At 44.3% G+C, this 17,216-nt stretch overlaps 1 protein-coding gene across 1 annotated transcript; it reads left to right on the forward strand.

The window, feature by feature from the left end:
* The first annotated feature begins 3,249 nt into the window (after positions 1-3,249).
* LOC118571961 (60S ribosomal protein L19-like) lies at positions 3,250-3,846 on the forward strand. Its single transcript, XM_036171335.1, has one exon. The coding sequence runs from the start codon at positions 3,250-3,252 to the stop codon at positions 3,838-3,840; it is 591 nt and encodes a 196-aa protein (XP_036027228.1). The 3' UTR covers positions 3,841-3,846.
* The last annotated feature ends 13,370 nt before the right edge of the window (positions 3,847-17,216 follow it).

The following is a 17,216-nucleotide window of genomic DNA, read 5'->3' on the forward strand; positions in this document are numbered from 1 at the left end:
TCCTGCATGCTCTCCTCCGGCTCCAATCTCTGCAGAGCTGAAATGGTTAAGTTCAGACCACTGGGCTGGCCTCAAGCTTCTTTATTAGGAAACTTTTAAATGTACAAAAATAGACACGGTAGTAGTACATAATGGAGCCCAGGCTTCTGTCTCATGGAGTGGAATGTGTTCTCCTCAACATGTGTGCTATACGGTCGGATCCTCTCTCCAAACCAGGCTTTTCAAGGTTTCCTTTCTAGCCCTCTGGGCTTCCTCAGACGCCTGCTCTGTATTAGCCTGGACTGCATAATGAGTTCCAGGCCTGCTGGGGCTACAGAATGAAACCCTGTCTCAGATAGATAGATAGATAGATAGATAGATAGATAGATAGATAGATAGATACGTGAATGAATGAATGAATGAATACATAAATAAACAAATAAGCAAACAAATTTTGAACAAACTTTACTATCCAGTGCTCCCATTAATTAATAATATTTGGTATATTTTAATTCTAAAAATAAATTAAAGAGATACATAATATTTAACATTCTAATTTCTGAAAAAATAATTAAAAGCTAATTGATTATCTTTGAAGTGAAAAGATCAAAGACACTAAAGATGAAAGGGGAATTATCTTTTTTTGGAGCACCATTTTAAAAGGCATGTAAAATCCATGCAATACGTGTGAAAATCCTCCGGCTGGGCTTCTTTTGTTGCTCACTGCACTTTAAGTCTGAATTTGGGCACAGGAAGTAGCTGAATCAGGGGATAGACGTCCTTTCAAGCATCATTTTCATTGTATTTTTTTTAAACACAATTGATGGTCAAACTCTATTACAGTGACCATGTATGTATCCACAAAGAACCACCACGTCATGGTTCCTAGTAAAGTTAGTAGGGTCCATGGTATGACAACACCAAATAAAAGTCCTTGCTAATAATTATACAATTCAATTCTACATTTACAGTAATTACAGAATAATAAACTATAAAAGACCACGTATTTTTGCTGGGCAGTGGTGGTGCATGCCTTTAATCCCAGCACTTGGGAAGCAGAAGCAGGCAGATCTCTGAGTTTGAGGTCAACCTGGTCTACAGAGTGAGTTCCAGGACAGCCAGGGCTGTTACACAGAGAAACCCTGTCTTGAACAAAACAAAACAAACAAACAAACAAGCAAAGACAGATTTTAGTTTCCTTCTCTTGGCTTTGTGCAGTGGGAGGAGGGTGAGAGGGAGTGTCACCATGTCTTTTTAATTCACTCTGATCCTCTGGCTACAGTGAACATAAATCCACTTAAGTCGGTTTGGCTAGACCGGCATCCATAATCAGCAGACAAGAGACATTCCTGGCACCCAAGTGTAGGTTTGCAGTTCAAACCACATGAGATGAACACCGGAAGCTGGAAGGTTAGAATCCAGCCAGTGTCCCTTTCAGAAGGTGACATGGTCTTGTCTTTCTACCTTGTTCTTGGTTGTTTTTGCTCTTTTGGGGGGCCCGCCACCCAGCTCCCAAATAAATCACACACGGAGGCTTATGCTTTCTTATAAATACCCGGCCTTAGCTTGGCTTATTTTAAACCAACTTTTCTTAGGTTATCCCATCTACCTTTCGCCTGTGGGCTTTTATCTTTCTCTGACTTCTCTCAGTCTTACTCTGTGGCGGGCTGGCGGGCTGGCGGGCTGGCGGGCTGGCGGGCTGGCGGGCTGGCCCCTAGCATCCTCCTCTCCTTGTTCTTGCTATTTTTCCCTCTTCTTCCTCCATCCTCTTGACTTCTACCATTTACTCTCTCTGCCTGCCAGCCCCGCCTCTCCTTGCTCTCTGCCCAGCTGCCAGCCCCGCCTCTCCTTTCTCTCTGCCCAGCTGCCAGCCCCGCCTCTCCTTTCTCTCTGCCCAGCTGCCAGCCCCGCCTCTCCTTGCTCTCTGCCCAGCTGCCAGCCCCGCCTCTCCTTTCTCTCTGCCCAGCTGCCAGCCCCGCCTCTCCTTTCTCTCTGCCCAGCTGCCAGCCCCGCCTCTCCTTTCTCTCTGCCCAGCTGTCAGCTGGCCGTTCAGCTCTTTATTAGACCAGTCAGGTGTTTCAGGCAGGCAAAACAACACAGCTTCACAGAGTTAAACAAATGCAGTATAAAAGAATGCAACACGTCTTTGCATCATTAAACAAATGTTCCACAGCATGAACGAACGTAACACAACCGCTTCACAACTCTGTTGATGGAGGTGAGTTTCTCTGAGCTGTTCACCCCTTCTCATGGCTAGTCAAGCACCAACCTTCCATGGCCTAAGATCCACCCCCATGGGAAACCGACCCCGCCTTCACCTCTCACTTCCAATTTCTGGAAGAAACATGGTTGGTCTAGAATGAGTTACCTATCAGTCCCTGGCCCAGTTGGCTGTCACCTGGTTAGCAAGAATGATGTGCCGTGGCACCATGCTGCATAGGGCTGTCAACACAGAAGGCAAGCGACTGGACTGATACAAGTTCTGCTATAATCTTGGAGAAGCAAAAGCAGGAAAGTCACTATAAGCCCAAGGATACCTTGATGGACCTTGTGAGTTCCAGGCTATCCAGGCCTACATAGTGAGACTCTCATTACCTCTTATTCCCCATCTTCCACCCCCACAAAACTAAAATAAAATAATGTTGGGATTCATGCCTTTAGTACTAGCTACATGGGAAGCTGAGACAGAAACAGCACTTGAGCTCAAGAGTTCTGGGTTAGCCTGGGCTACATGGAGAAACTGTCTCAAAAAGAGGGGGAAAGGTGTGGGTGTGTGGTTCGATTGGTAAAGTGCTCGGCTGACATGCATGAAGCCCTGGGTTTGCTCCCGAGCACCCCACAAGCTTGGTGCAGTGGGGCACACCTGTAATCCCAAACACAAGGGAGTAGAGATAGGAAGATCAGGAAATTGAGGTCACCCTAAACTACAAATCAAGCTCAAGGCCAGCCTGGAATACAGAAGACCTTATCTTAAAATAATAATAATAATAATAATAACAATAATAATAACAACAATAATAATAATAAAGGGTCAGGCAGTGGTGGTATATGCCTTTAATCCCAGCACTTCAGAGGCAGTGGCAGGTGGATCTTAGTGAATTTGAGGCCAGCCTGGTCTACAGAGCAAGTTCCATGACAGCCAGGACTGTTACACAGAGAAACTCTGTCTCAAAAAGCCAAAAGAATGAAAAATAAAAATGAAAAGATGAAGAAGGAGGGAGAGGAGAAAAGAAAGAATAATTTAAAGTTAAAATATATGAGTGTAGAGCCATGAGTATGCTCAAGCTACAGAAGAGGCTTGCCTCCAGCATTCTCCGATGTGGTAAGAAGAAGGTCTGGCTGGACCCCAATGAGACCAATGAAATCCCCAATGCCAACTCCGGTCAACAGATCCGGAAGCTGATCAAGGATGGGCTGATCATCAGGAAGCCTATGACTGTCCATTCCTGGGCTCAACACTGGAAAAACACTTTGGCTCGATGGAAGGGCAGACATATGGGCATAGGGAAGCAGAAGGGTACTGCCAACGCTCGAATGCCTGAGAAGATGACCTGGATGAGAAGGATGCAGATCCTGCACCAGCTTCTCAGGAGATACCGTGAATCCAAGAAGATTGACCACCATATGTATCACAGCCTGTATCTGAAGGTCAAGGGGAATGTCTTCAAAAACAAGCAGATTCTCATGGAACACATCCACAAGTTGAAGGCAGACAAGACCCCCAAGAAGCTCCTAGCTGACCAGGCTGAGGCTCGTAGGTCTAAGACCAAGGAAGCCCGAAAGCACCAGGAGAAGTGTCTCCAGGCCAAGAAGGAGGAGATCATCAAGACTCTGTCCAAGGAGGAAGAGACCAAGAAATAAAGCTTCCCTCATGTCTGTACATAGTGGGCTACCTGTGGCCTCAGGTGGATCAGTCATTGAAATAAAACAAGCCTTAAAAAAATATACGAGTGTAAAATTGAAATGATGGCTTTTATGAATGTCCTCCTAATTCATAACCCAATTATTGATGTATTTTTCTTGTGCTGGAGATTGAAGCCATCATAACTCACTTCTCATTCTGTCCCCTTTGACCAGGCCAATGTGGCATTCTTCCCAAGACAGGCCAAATTGGTTTGTTCCTTGAATATCTGATTCAAAGCAGAGAAAATGCCCATCATACTGGACTAGTCTTTTGAGAGGAATGGCTGCAAGGTGGGTCTGCATCAAAATCACCAGTTCCCAAACTGTGGCCAGGGAAGAGGGAGAGCCAATCCCTGAGAAAGCAGCAGACGAGCTGGGAGGAGCAGGAGAGAAGGGTGCATGTTCTGGATTCTTCGGGGCTGAGTTGGCTCTAATTCCTAGAGCCTGGCCGCTTTATTGTCTTGAATCCTGTGAGCCATCCCCACATTCTTCTTTGCCTAAATTAGTTTGTGTTGGTTTCTATTTGCAATGAAAATAGTTGCTACTGAGACATCCAGATTAAAAGTAAGAAAAGAGCCTTCCTATAATTGTCCATTGAGACACAGTGGTGGTACTGAGATGCCAATACTTCATTGCCATGAAAGCCTTCTAAATTTATCTTGTAGACTCACATATCTTTGCGGCTATAGAGTACATCTGTTGGTGACTCATGAGGATTAAATAGTATGAGAGGCCTCTGTTTCCTGACTATCACTTGGAAGTTGGGTCTCTCTCTCTCTCTCTCTCTCTCTCTCTCTCTCTCTTCCTTTCTTATTTCTTTCCTTTTCTTTCTACAGTACTAGGGATTGAACCCAAGGCCTCATGATGAATACTAAGCAAGTGATCTACCACTGAGCTACATCCTTATCTAGATGATTTCCTGAAAAACAATTTATGCAATGAAATTGACTTAGGCTTTTTTTTTCCGGTCATCTAGTATATTTGTTGTTATAACTTACGTTTTCAAGGTATTTGTGCATATTCCTACATTTAACACGGCTAGGCAGTATTCCCCCATGTTTGTTTATTAACTTAACCTTATTAACTTAAGCCCATTGAGACAGAAAATTCTAGCCTCTCCATGATCTTAATCAATTTTAGCCAGTCTGCTGTGTGTGCAATGGCTATCTCATGGCAGTCTTAATGTGCTTTTTCCTGATAAAAAATGAACTTGAACACATTTCCATTTTCACTGATCATTCAGACATCTTCTTTCATGAGGGGCCTGCCTAAGACTCCCCCATTTTTCTGATTTTTGTAAATTACTTACAGATTCTGAACACAAGCCCTCTGTGCTATCCATTTTAAGTTTCTTCTCTCCCTAGATACATGTTTAACATTTTCATCTCCAAATTTTTCATGTGGAAGAAGCTATAGTATATCATTCCCACCTCCATGCTTCTCTTAAAAACATAATGATTTCAGTTACTGGGGTAAAATCCATGAAACCAGACATTCCAAATATTACTCTGTTGTCTGTTTTAGAGGACCCCCCCCAAGTGAAAGTGATACAGTGGGCAGTTAGTCCCTCTGGATCTAGGAAGAGCTTGTACATGCTTGCCACAAATATGAACCCCAGATAGACTTCAGAAAATAGGGAGCCTGTGGGAGGGAAGGCTGGGAGTGGGAATTTCCTGGGAAAGTGCGTGCCTTCAGCCTCACTTTTACATGAGATGGAGAGAGCATCCCTTCTCACCCCAAGCCAAATGAAAGTATGTTGAGCTATAGCTCAGGTGACTGGGTGCTCGCCTACCACCATGGACATGGCACTGAGTTGGATTCCTGGGAGTCAGGGGGAAAGATCCTAAAAATGTCCCCAGGAGTTTGAGGAATGACCTGAGCGTGAGTCTCCCAGAGTTTGAAATGCAGACATGTGGCTTTAGAAACCTGCGTGCCTGGAGCGCTGAGCACGAACAGGACTTTCATGACACTAGGTAAAGGTGACTGTGTCCCAAGGAATGACGTAGAAGCCACACAAAGTATTGCCCTGGGGGTCATCTGGAGAGGAATCTTGTGGGTGAAAAAAAAAAAAAAAACCAACAGCAACCCAGGGCAGAATGACCGTAAAGAGCAGATAGCCAGAGAAGCGTGATGTGCATGACAGCTATCATCAGATGGAGTGAGACAGGCAATCTCGAGAAAACATCCTTGAGAAAAGGTCAGCTTTGGACATTCTCCACGCCCAGGGCACACTCATGCTCAATGATCCAGAAGCAGGCTCACACAGATGCTTCCCTTCCCTCTGGTCCTCTTTTGCTATGGTGCATGGAGCAGCTCGGATCAGAGGTCGGGGAACAGAGAGGAGGGTGGGAGGAGAGGAGTAGCTGACATGGTACCCCTCTACTTGGGGCTCCTAGACCAAAGCAGGCCTGATCCAGGGAGAGAAGGCTGGGCTCTGAACATGCTAGGAATTTAGAAGTTGCCTTAACAAAACAGTAGCTTATGCAATTAGAAGGGATGAGACCCTTCCTCAGCTGTATCTGTTTTGGTGCTTGGCCCAACTATTAAGTCTTCAAGTATGGTGTTTAACATCTGTGTCTCTGAAAATCTATTTCACTTTTCATTTTTTTTTTCTTCTAAGTGTAGCTTTGTGCCTTTCCTGGAACTCACTCTGTAGCCACAGAGATCATTGGCTACTGCCTCCCAAATTCTGGGATTAAAGGCATGCGCCACTGCCGCCTTTCATATTTTGTTGGTATGTACATGTAAGTGTGTGTGTGTGTGTGTGTGTGTGTGTGTGTGTGTGTGTGTTGATGTGTACAAGCAAATGAGCATGCATGCATGTGGAGGCCTGAGGTCAACCTTGGGTGTCTTCCTCAATCACTTTTCTACTCTATTTTTTGAGATGGGACCTCTCTCTGAACCTGGAACTCAGCCTATGTGGCTAGACCGACTGGCCAGTAAGACCCCAGGATCCTCTAGTTTCTACCTCTCAAGCACTTCCCTACCACATCTGGCTTTTAAGTGAGTGCTAGCAATCCAAACTCAAGACCTCACGTTTGCACAACAAACAGTAGCCAGGTTGCTGTCTTCCAGCTCCTCCTTATCTCATTGGAACACATTTTTATAGCCTTTTTGTTCTGTGCTATTTTGAAGCCAGTTTTTTCTTTCAGACTGTCAAACACAGCAAGTTTTTTTCTTTCTTCCTCCCTCTTCTCATCCCTCATAGTGGTGGGTTTGGAAAACTAGGTTTCAATACATAATGGACAAGCTTTCTGCCCCCTGGCTGGTCGCTCTAGCCCTAAAACTTGGATGATTCTGGCAATCACAGTGTCTGATCTGATTGCTGCTCTGATTATGCTGTTTTTATTTTTGCTGGTCTTTTCCCTGAGTGCCTTATTATTTGTTAGGGTCTCTCTCTCTCTCTCTCTCTGTCTCTCTCTCTGTCTCTGTCTCTGTCTCCGTCTCTCTCTCTCTCTCACATACACACACACAGAGAGACAGAGAGAGAGAGACAGAGACACAGAGACACACAGACAGACAGACAGAGCTGAATGGCTAGCCTTGGTATTTGATTCATAGGATTCCCTTGGGGTCCGGGGTGACACTGTGACAGCCTTGCCTGTTGCCTAAGGGAGCAGTTAATCTGGGAGGACTTGGAGTTCTCTGATCTGCTGAGGTTTCACACCTGCAGGGAGCATGCTTTCCAGCTGAATGTGAACCTAGGGCCAACTTGTGTAACATCCCTTCAGGGAGTTTGTTTTTTTTTTTTTTAAATCTTATTCTTGTTACTCCATGTCAAGTTCAAGACATGTAGGTTTTCGTTGTTTTGGTTTTTGTTTGTTTGTTTTTCTATCTATTCCCGAGTGACTGGTTCATTTCTCCCTGGGGTCTCCGGCAGTCTCAACTCAGTGGGAGCCTCTAGGGATTCTACTTGGATGGTCCCAGGTGTTATTTCATCTCCATCATTCTGCCGTCAACGTGGAAGCTTGAAGTGCCCCGAGTTCTCGAGCACCCTCAGCCCCAGATTATCTTTAGTGATCATTTCCCTCTTATGATTCTGCTTCCTCTCCCTTCGTCTGAGCTTTCTTGGTCTCCTTGAAATATGCCCATCAACGAGACAACAGTCACAGACACAGATGTATTTGCTGTGACTCCCCAGTAGAAGTTTGCCAAAACTCTTACAGCTCTTTGGCTACTCCTCAGAATTCTGTCCCTTTTCTCCCAGGCACATATGCCTCAGAAAATCTGGACTCCATTCCCTTGAGTATAGTAGAGTCTAGAGTCTTTTTTTTTTTTTTTTTTTTTTTTTTTGGACAGGGTTTACCAGTAGCCCTAACTGGCCTGGAACTTGATATAGATCATCTGGTCTCCAACTCACAGGATCTGTCTGTTTCTGTGTCTCCTGTTCTGGGATTAAAGGCATGGGTCACCACATCCTGCAGAATATATATATTATATATATATATAATTTTATGTGTATGTGTGTGCATCTGAGTGTATGTATATGTACCACAAGCATGCAAGCATGTGGTGGTCAGCAGAGGGCATTGGATCCCCTGGTATTGGAGTTACAGGCAGTTGTGAGCAGCCATAGGGATGCTGAGAACAAAATTTCTGTCCTCTGTGTTAGTTACTTAGCGGCGCTCTGACCCAGCGAGGAACACGTCCCGAACACGACAAATCCACAGAAGAGCTGTGTATTAATATAGGATAGAAAAGACGTGACAGGCCTGTGTGAAGCACACACGTGAGTGAGGAGGGGAGAGAAGAGAAGGAGAGAAGAGAGGAGAGGAGAGAGAAGAGGAGAGAGACCTGTGCAAAATGGTGCCGGCTTTTTAAAGAGTGGGCCGCGCATGCGTACAGGACCGCATGTGGCTACTCCATGTAAAGCCACTGAGTCCTAGCCTCACCAGATGTTCTGACCTGGAAATGGCTATTTTGAACCGGAAATAATTAGGCGGTCCACCAGCAAGCCCAACCATGTGGACATGCTGTGCTTTTCTATCACTCTGCACATTGAGGTCTCTCCCCAGCACCTGTAATATTTGATTTTTTCACATGAACAGGAACATTTGATTGAATCCAGTAAGTACAAATACGGTGACTTTGTCCTTATACATCCCTGAGCTCACCATCTTCAAAGGCCGATCACATACACTTCATAATTAGGTGACTAGCTACAGATACCTGCAACATTTCTAAAGGGTCATTCACAAGGTAATAGCAATGTTTCATTCCCCGCCCCCCCCCCCCCCCCCCCCTATGGATGGATCCCAAGGTCTTACTCACATTAGACAAGGTTCTACCGATTCGCTGTCCCATCTGCCCCGAGGACACATATGCATGAAGTCATCCAGCAGAGGAGTTTGTGGGGCCACAGGAAATTGTCGTACTCATCAACATACAGTCAAAAACAAGTTCAAGTTTGCAGCAGGGATGCCTAAGACAACATCACAGTGGAGGCAGGAGATGTGAGAGACAGAAGCTCACGAATCTATAGTCACACACAATACAACGCCCACAGTGGGTCTCTGTCAACCTTCTCCCAGCCCTGTGAGTATCGCTGGATGTTCACTGGGGTCATGGCCCTTCATTCACAGTCTGCATGCTCTAGCCTCTTTTACAACTTCTAGATAGGTGTGATTTTAGCAAATGGAGTGTGAACCAATGTCGTAGTACGTTCAGCCTGGATCACAAAACCTCCGGCAGGATTGTTGTTTTTGTGTGTGTGGTGCTAGGCTTGAAGCCAGGACTTCCCACACCAGGCGAACACTCTTCTACATTCACAAAGTTGTTTGTTCATTCAGGGCAGGGTTTCAGGTAACCATGGCTGGCCCCTAACTCCTCAGCCTCTGGTCTCCACCACCTGGGTACTGGGATTACAAGTACATTCCACCATGTCCAGGCTTATAGTTTTGTTTTGTTTTATGTGTATGGGTTCTTGGCTTGCATCTATGTATGTGCACCATGTGCAAGCATGCAGTTCTAGTGGAGGCCAGAAGAGGGCACTGGATCCTCTGGGGACACTGTTTTGAGCCACAGCCTGGGTGCTTGGAATCAAACTTAATGTCCTCCAGAAGAGGATTTAGCATATTAACTGCCAGCCCTCTCTCCAGTGCCCACTTAGGTTTTTGAGGTGGAGTCTCCTGGCTGGCCTTGAGCGTTTCAAGACCTGCAGCTGCTTTCTGAGTGCTAGGATTGCAGACATGACCTGCCACACCAACCTTTCTTGTAACCTTAAATTAATCAGAGAGAAACAAACTGACTTTAAATAGTGGACCATTCTTCAGCAAATTTGCTTACAAGCTTTAAAAACATTAGTGTGGTGTGAAAATGTCACCATGAACCCCACTATTTTGCATGCTAACATAAAAAAAGGAAAAAATATTAGTGTTATAAAAAACCGATGGGATAAAACAAATGATTTGTTGTTGTTGTTTTGTTTTGTTTTGTTTTTTTAGACAGGGATTCTCTGTGTAAAAACAATCCTGACTGTCCTGGGATTTGCTTTGTAGACCAGGCTGGCCTCGAACTCACTGAGATCTGCCTGCCTCTGCCTCCCAAGTGCTCAGATTAAAGGCATGTGCTACCACCACTGCCCAGTAACAAATGGCTTTTATAAATTAAATACATTTAAACAGACATGGACTTCAGTGAAATTATAAATTAGAGGGAAAACAGCTTTAAAGGTTATCTGAGGAACAATTTTTAAAGTTTGAGTATGTGTTAGATAATACAGTCATTTGAATGTTAAATCTCCTGTATAGAAGATCGATTTTTATAGTTTTATAACAGAATGTCCTTGGTCTTAGGAGATGCATTTTAAGTTCTGAAGGATAAAGTTATAGAAGTTGCTTTATAAGGTTTGAGGTTTAGTTAAAATATAATATAGGAGCCGGGTGGTGGTGGCACACACCTTTAATCCCAGCACTCAGGAGGCAGAGCCAGGCTGATCTCTGAGTTCGAGGCCAGCCTGGTCTATAGAGTGAGTTCCAGGAGTTCCAAAGCTACACAGAGAAACCCTTGTCTTGAAAAACAAAAAATAAAACAAATAAATATATGTATCTATGTATCTATCTATATATATGTGACAAGAAAAAGCAAAGTTACAGATGTTGAGGACAGGAAATTAGGTAAAGGGTGTAGCTTTGTTGTATTACTTGTTTGAGGTTTTGTAGGTTCGAGTCCCACCCCCCAACCCCTACTTTGAGGCAAGGTTTCACATAGCCCAGGCTAGCCTCAGAACTTACTATACAGGCAAGGATGGCCTTGAACTCGTGATCTTCTTGCCTCTGCCTCCAAATTGTTGGGACTACAGATGTGCCACACCATGACCACTTAAAGTTGGGTAACTTTCAAAGTAAGTTTTAGAAAAAGTTGGGATGAGGGAGATTGTAGCTCAGTGGAAGAACAGTTGGCATGTAAAAGGCCCTGAGTTCAATATCCAATATCACAAGAAAAAAACTTCAGAAAATCCTGTGATAACTCTGAAATGTGCCTGGGAATTCATATCAAATACGCAGGCAATAAATGATAGGGCTGGAGAGATGCCTTGGCCATGTAGGGCACTTATTGCTCTTGTAGATGTCCTGATGTCCATTCCCAGGACTCATATGGTAGCTCCTGAACATCCCTAACTCCAGTTCCAGGAGATCCAACACCCTCTGCTGGCCTCCCCAGGGAACCAAGCACACACATTGTACACATATATAGATACAGGCAAAATTCATACATATAAAATAAAATAACTCTGGGCACACGCATCATATACATATATAGATACAGGAAAAATACTCATATATATAAAATAGCTAAATCTAGAAAAAAAACTGCAGTGGGTCTGTGCGTAATCACTGTGCTAAATGTTCATGTTAGACTCTGACAAAATTCAGGTAGTCTCTTTGTATAATTATTCTAGGGGAGTATTTTACCCTTGAGCTCTACCCCTACCCAGACTGAAAAATAATCAATTAATTTTTGAATATATATAGACAGGAGAAGGTCTCATGGCTTACTAGTTAGTGATGGAGCTGAGACTAACTCTTAGGCACACATTCCTTTCTTCTGCGGAGAGGAAAACAGCCGCAGGCTTGCTATGCTCTGGAAACCAATAACCTACTTCCTGATTTCACCGAGGGCCGACCTTGGCAATAATTTCTAAATAATTCGGAGGTGCTGGAGGTTGTCTCAGGAAGAAGGGAAAAAAAAAGTTTCAGAAACGCTGTTCTCTGGAGTCAAGTTTGAGAACATGTTTGGGATTTATGGGATTTAAGGATTTGATGAAGCAGCAGTTTAAAAACAAGAGAACAAGAGTGTCTTTGATATGGATTTTTTCCAGCGTTTAAGCAGTTAGGGCAGGCTTTGCAGTGTTCTGGTTCATAGGATGGATGGGAGTGGGGGTGGGAATCAATGTCTAAAGTGCGAAAATACTCTGAAAAATCACGAGTTCACAAAAGCCACCGTCTTAGAGAGGCAGGACTTCGATGTCATAAGACCAGCCTAGGAAAATTCTCACAGTCCTCAGCTGCTCTTCTCTAGCAACCCCATGTACGCCTCTTCCTTAGCCCTTCACTCAATGCAAAGGTCCCATCTTTAGCCCGTCACTCAGTGCGAAGGTCCCTGTACTTTCTTGCCAGCCTCTATAGGCAATATATTACATATTATTTATTTTTCAATGCAGAATCTTGTAACCTGGGAACAAATTCACAATCTTTCCCTCTTAGACTCTTAAGTGCTTTGGTTAAGGACTGAACACACACACACACACACACACACACACACACACACACACACCCCTACAAGCTCATTTTCACTTACTTCTGGCATAGTACTGAGGTATGCAGTTCACACTTCAAACTCAGAAGGAAGTCACCACGCTCCCTCTGATATCTCTGTTCTTCATTCTGACATGTTGGAATGGCTCCATTTTAAGCTCCACTCTCCCCTGCCTGTATGAGTTCACACTCGTGTATATTGTACTTCCCCAGGGCTGTGTGCTTTCTGTCTGTCTGTCCTGCTTGCAATCTTTTCTCGTTACCTCAAACCCAAGGTTGATCCATCGGGCTACACTAGAATTTTAAAGGAGATAATTCTTTGTGGTGGGGCTGTCCGGTAACATTGTATGATATTTTCCTACGGTCTTTGGCTTCTACCCAGTATTTAATTGTACCCTAATTTCATTACCTATTTTTGTCTTGTGACCAAATACCATACAGAAGCATCTTAAGGGATGCCTATTTTTTCATTCTCAGAATTTGCGAGGTGGCGGTTCTTCATGTCGGGGAAGGCATGGTAGAGTTTCTGGCGGTTGGAGTCTATGTCTAGTATACATCACATCCGGGCAGACCAGGAAGCAAAGAAATTGGAGCGAGAAATGAGGCTGGGGAAATCTCCTCAAGGCCCATCCTCCAGTGACCCACTTCTTCAGGCTGGTCCCTATGTCCAAGAACAGCCACACCAGGTGGGGATCAGGTGTTCAAACACACGAGCCTGTGGGGAACATTTATAACCAAACCATAACACAGTCCCTCAGTTGTGAAAGTCAAGTGTGTCCAGACATTAAAATTGCTGCCGGAGGGCAAACTCATCTGTGCTGGAGTGCTCTGGTCTCTCACTCTGGCTTCCTCCCTCTCTCTGCAGTACTAGAAGCACCTTCCATGCATGCCAAGGAAGTGTAGCATGGAGCTGCTCCCTGCCCCACAGCTTTTGATTACAAAGAGTTTTCACATACAACATGGCTCAATGTTCCGATAAGGTCAGAATCATCATAAATATGAGATCCAGTACAGTGCCTCTCTCTAGAAAATGGTGAAGAAAATTGACTCAGTCAGCATACCAAGTACACTTGCTCCTTCTGTGGCAAAACCAAGCTGAAGAGACGGGATGCTGGCATCTGACACTGTGAGTCCTGTGTGAAAACAGTGGCTGGTGGAGCCTGGACCTACAACATCACATCTGCTGTTACAGGCAAGCGTGCTATCAGAAGCGGAAGGACTCCAAAGAACATTAGAAGCGATACCACTGGAGACATCTCTTCCCCACAATGGGTTAATTTACATGGCAATAAGAACTTTCCATCTACTAGTGGGCTTACCCAGTATTCTACCTACCTTTTCCCAGGCTGCCTCACCTTAGACTCCTCTCTGTTCCTTGAACTTGTCAAGGTCACTCTCGAGTGTCCTGGGTGCTATTTATTTCCTTAGCCTAGAGGGCTGTTCCTGACACTTTCTCTCAAAGGAGGTTTATTTCCTCATTTTCTCCCAGATAGTTCATTAAACACCACCTTCTCATTGAAGCCTTCACAGGCCACCCTACCTAAAATAGTGCTTCCCTGTCGCTCCGGCCCCTCCCTCTACAGAATGTTTCCTCTCGGCTCTTTTCTTTGCCGGAAGTATGTCTTATCTGTTTGCCAGCTGTCTTAATCTCCCTCAGACTTGGGCTATTTAGTCACTGAATATGACCCCACCATCTGCCACAGCATCTACAAGAGACTTACAGATGCCCTCAATCACAGCTAAGATGGCTCGTTCATGGGATCATCAGCTCCCTGACCTCAGGCCCCCAAGTTATCATTGAGGTAATGTGGACTCCGGAGCTACAAGCTGGGAAATAGGCTCTTAACATATCAGCATCACTCCTGAGTTGATTTTCAACAGCTATCTCTTGAATTAGTGAATAAATAGCTTTTCTACACCCCTCTAGACTTTTCTTAGCTTCTCTCCATTCAAAATATTTTTCGGAATTAAGATTCATATTTGTCCTAGGGACTGAAAGTGTGGCTCACTAGTTGAGCTCTTGCCTAGCATGCATAGGGCCCTGGGGTTGGTCCCCAGAAAAAAATTCATGGGGGAGAGGGAAATACAGAAATTAATAAGGAGTATCCCCAATAGGCTAAGAGATGAAGGCCAGGGAACCAGACATGGTTATATAGGTATGGAGAGAACAGCTCCCACCCCGGGGAAGCAGATTCCATGAGCAGAGCTGAAGTGTCTAAAGATATGAATGATGATCTATGGCATAAGTGATAAGAATTGGATACGTAAGGCAGGCATTGTGGTACAAACACCTCACACCAGCACTCTGGGAACAGAGGGTCATGAGCTGAAAGCCAGCCTCGGCTACAAAGAGAGTCTTAAGGCAGCTCTGGGGACCGTAGTGTCTTCGAAAAGGGAGAGAAAGAGGAACAGGCAGAGGAATAGAAAGAGAAAGTGGGGAGAAGGGTGGAACAGAGTTGTAAATGAAAGGATGTGAATAGGCAAGTCAAGTAACAAGACGAATACAAATTTCAAAAAATATGAGAAGAGCCCAAGTTATAAAGAGGTAAATGCAAATTTAAAACCAGTGCATCATGGGCCTTTCCAATTGGCAGCAGTTACAGAGTGATGACTGAGCATTGGTGATGTTATAGGAAAACCAACGCCTGCTCAGACACTCTTTGTGGGTGTGTGGATTAGGCAGCTGGTCTCCAGTGCTCCTCCTTGGAAACTGCAACAGGAGGAGGCTTCTCCAAGGGCACACTGCAGCGTGGTGGAAAGGAAGCCAAGTTTGGAACTAATGCAATTGTTAGTGGAAAGGTTAAATCAGTCAGAGGAATGTTTGGGCTCCTGGATACTATGTAACCATTAAAAAAAAAAATGAAATGAAATCATATCATCTGACATGATGTGTCTCAGATGCCGCCAGCAGATAAGCATACGTAGGATGTGATCCTAACTGAGAAAAACTAAGTTCATCTCTAGAGGATACAGGTTAGAGGGACCCCCTAGTGCTGGATTAGCAAAAGGATTTCTCTCTACTTTAGTAAAAAGGTAGACAGGAAGGAAAACGAAAGCTTTGTTTCCACTTCTGATTACATCTTTGTTTAGATAAAATGATTATACTTTTTTTTTATTTTGTATATGCCTAGGGATGATCTCCAACGCCTGATCCCCCTGCCTCCACCTCCCTAGTGCTGGCTTTATAGGTGTGTACCAACAAGCCTACTGTGATCAATTACACCTTTTTATTAACTCAGTGTTAGGAACTACAATGTTTCCCAATGATGAAAGTTTAAATTTCAAAGGAACAAAATGAAGTTCAAACATTTTCAGGTTATGGATTTAGCTCAGTGGTAGAGCGCTTGCCTAGCAAGCGCAAGGCCCTGGGTTTGATCCTCAGCTCAAAAAAACAAAACAAAACAAAACACAAAAACCAACATTTTCTTAGGAATAAATATAATGTTCTTTGCATAATAATCTAGTCAGTTAATAAGAGTTCCTTTATCACATTTAAAATACAGATTTTTTTTTTTAAGAAGTTTTATTTTAAGGTAAGGTCCCACTATGTAACCCAGGCTGGTGCTGGACAGCTAGCTCAGCAGTAAAGAATAATAAACTGCTCTTACAGACTCCCCCCACCCCCAAACTCAGTTCCCAGCATGCACTTCAGTTGGCTCACTCCACTTTCAGGACACCTGACACTTTCTCTTTCTGGCTTCTTTTGAGTACTACACTCAAGTGCACAAACATATATATACACATACATACATAATTTAAAAATTAAAATCGAAGGCCTGGCATGGCGGCGCATGCCCTTCATCCCAGCACCCGGGAGGCAGAGGCAGGCTGATCTTTGAATTTGAAGCCAGCCTGGTCTACAGAGCAAGTTCCAGGACAGCCAGAGCTGCAGAGTAAGACTCTGTCTCAAAACGAAACAAAACAATTAAAATTGAAAAAAGTAACCCAGGCTGGTCATGAATTCAACATCCCCCTTGCCTCAGCTTCCTGATATATAATATTTAAAAGTATTTACTGAGTACCGAGTGTGAGGGTTCTGTCCTTAATTACGTCATCAGCATGGGACGATGGCCCAGCCTAAAAAGCGGGTGGGCCCTCTGTGTGTCTCCCTTTTCTCTTTCCACTCTCTTCCCTCTGTGCCGTCTCTCTGTTTCTCTGGTCCTCTCTCTCTCTCTCTCTCTCTCTCTCTCTCTCTCTCTCTCTCTCTCTCTCTCTCTCCCTCTTCTTCTCCCTCTCTCTCCCAATAAAGCTCTAAAAGGTAACTATGTTACACTGATGCACTGACTCTTCTGTCCAGCACTCTCTGCCACCAGTGCCATCGCAGATTTAACCAACACCGAATACTGTACCAAATATGAAAATAATTTGACTTTGACAACTCTGTAGTGAATACTGTCCATAACCCACTGTTTTAGAGTTGAGAAAACCTAAGACAGGAAAAGCTGGTGGGAACATTTTGACTGAAGAAAGTTCAGGGCCATTTTCTTCAGTTAGCACTCTGCTGAGCTAGATTCCAAGGCAGAGGTTTAGACTGTCACCCCACATGCTTGACCTCCATGGTGGTGTGAATAAGAATGG

The sequence above is a fragment of the Onychomys torridus genome, chromosome 21, assembly GCF_903995425.1.
Source record: "Onychomys torridus chromosome 21, mOncTor1.1, whole genome shotgun sequence".
Classification (NCBI taxonomy): Eukaryota; Metazoa; Chordata; class Mammalia; order Rodentia; family Cricetidae; genus Onychomys; species Onychomys torridus.

What these genes read in the sequence shown, in the direction of transcription:
- LOC118571961 (XM_036171335.1), top strand. Translation starts at nt 3,250, where the DNA reads ATGAGTATGCTCAAGCTACAGAAGAGGCTTGCCTCCAGCATTCTCCGA.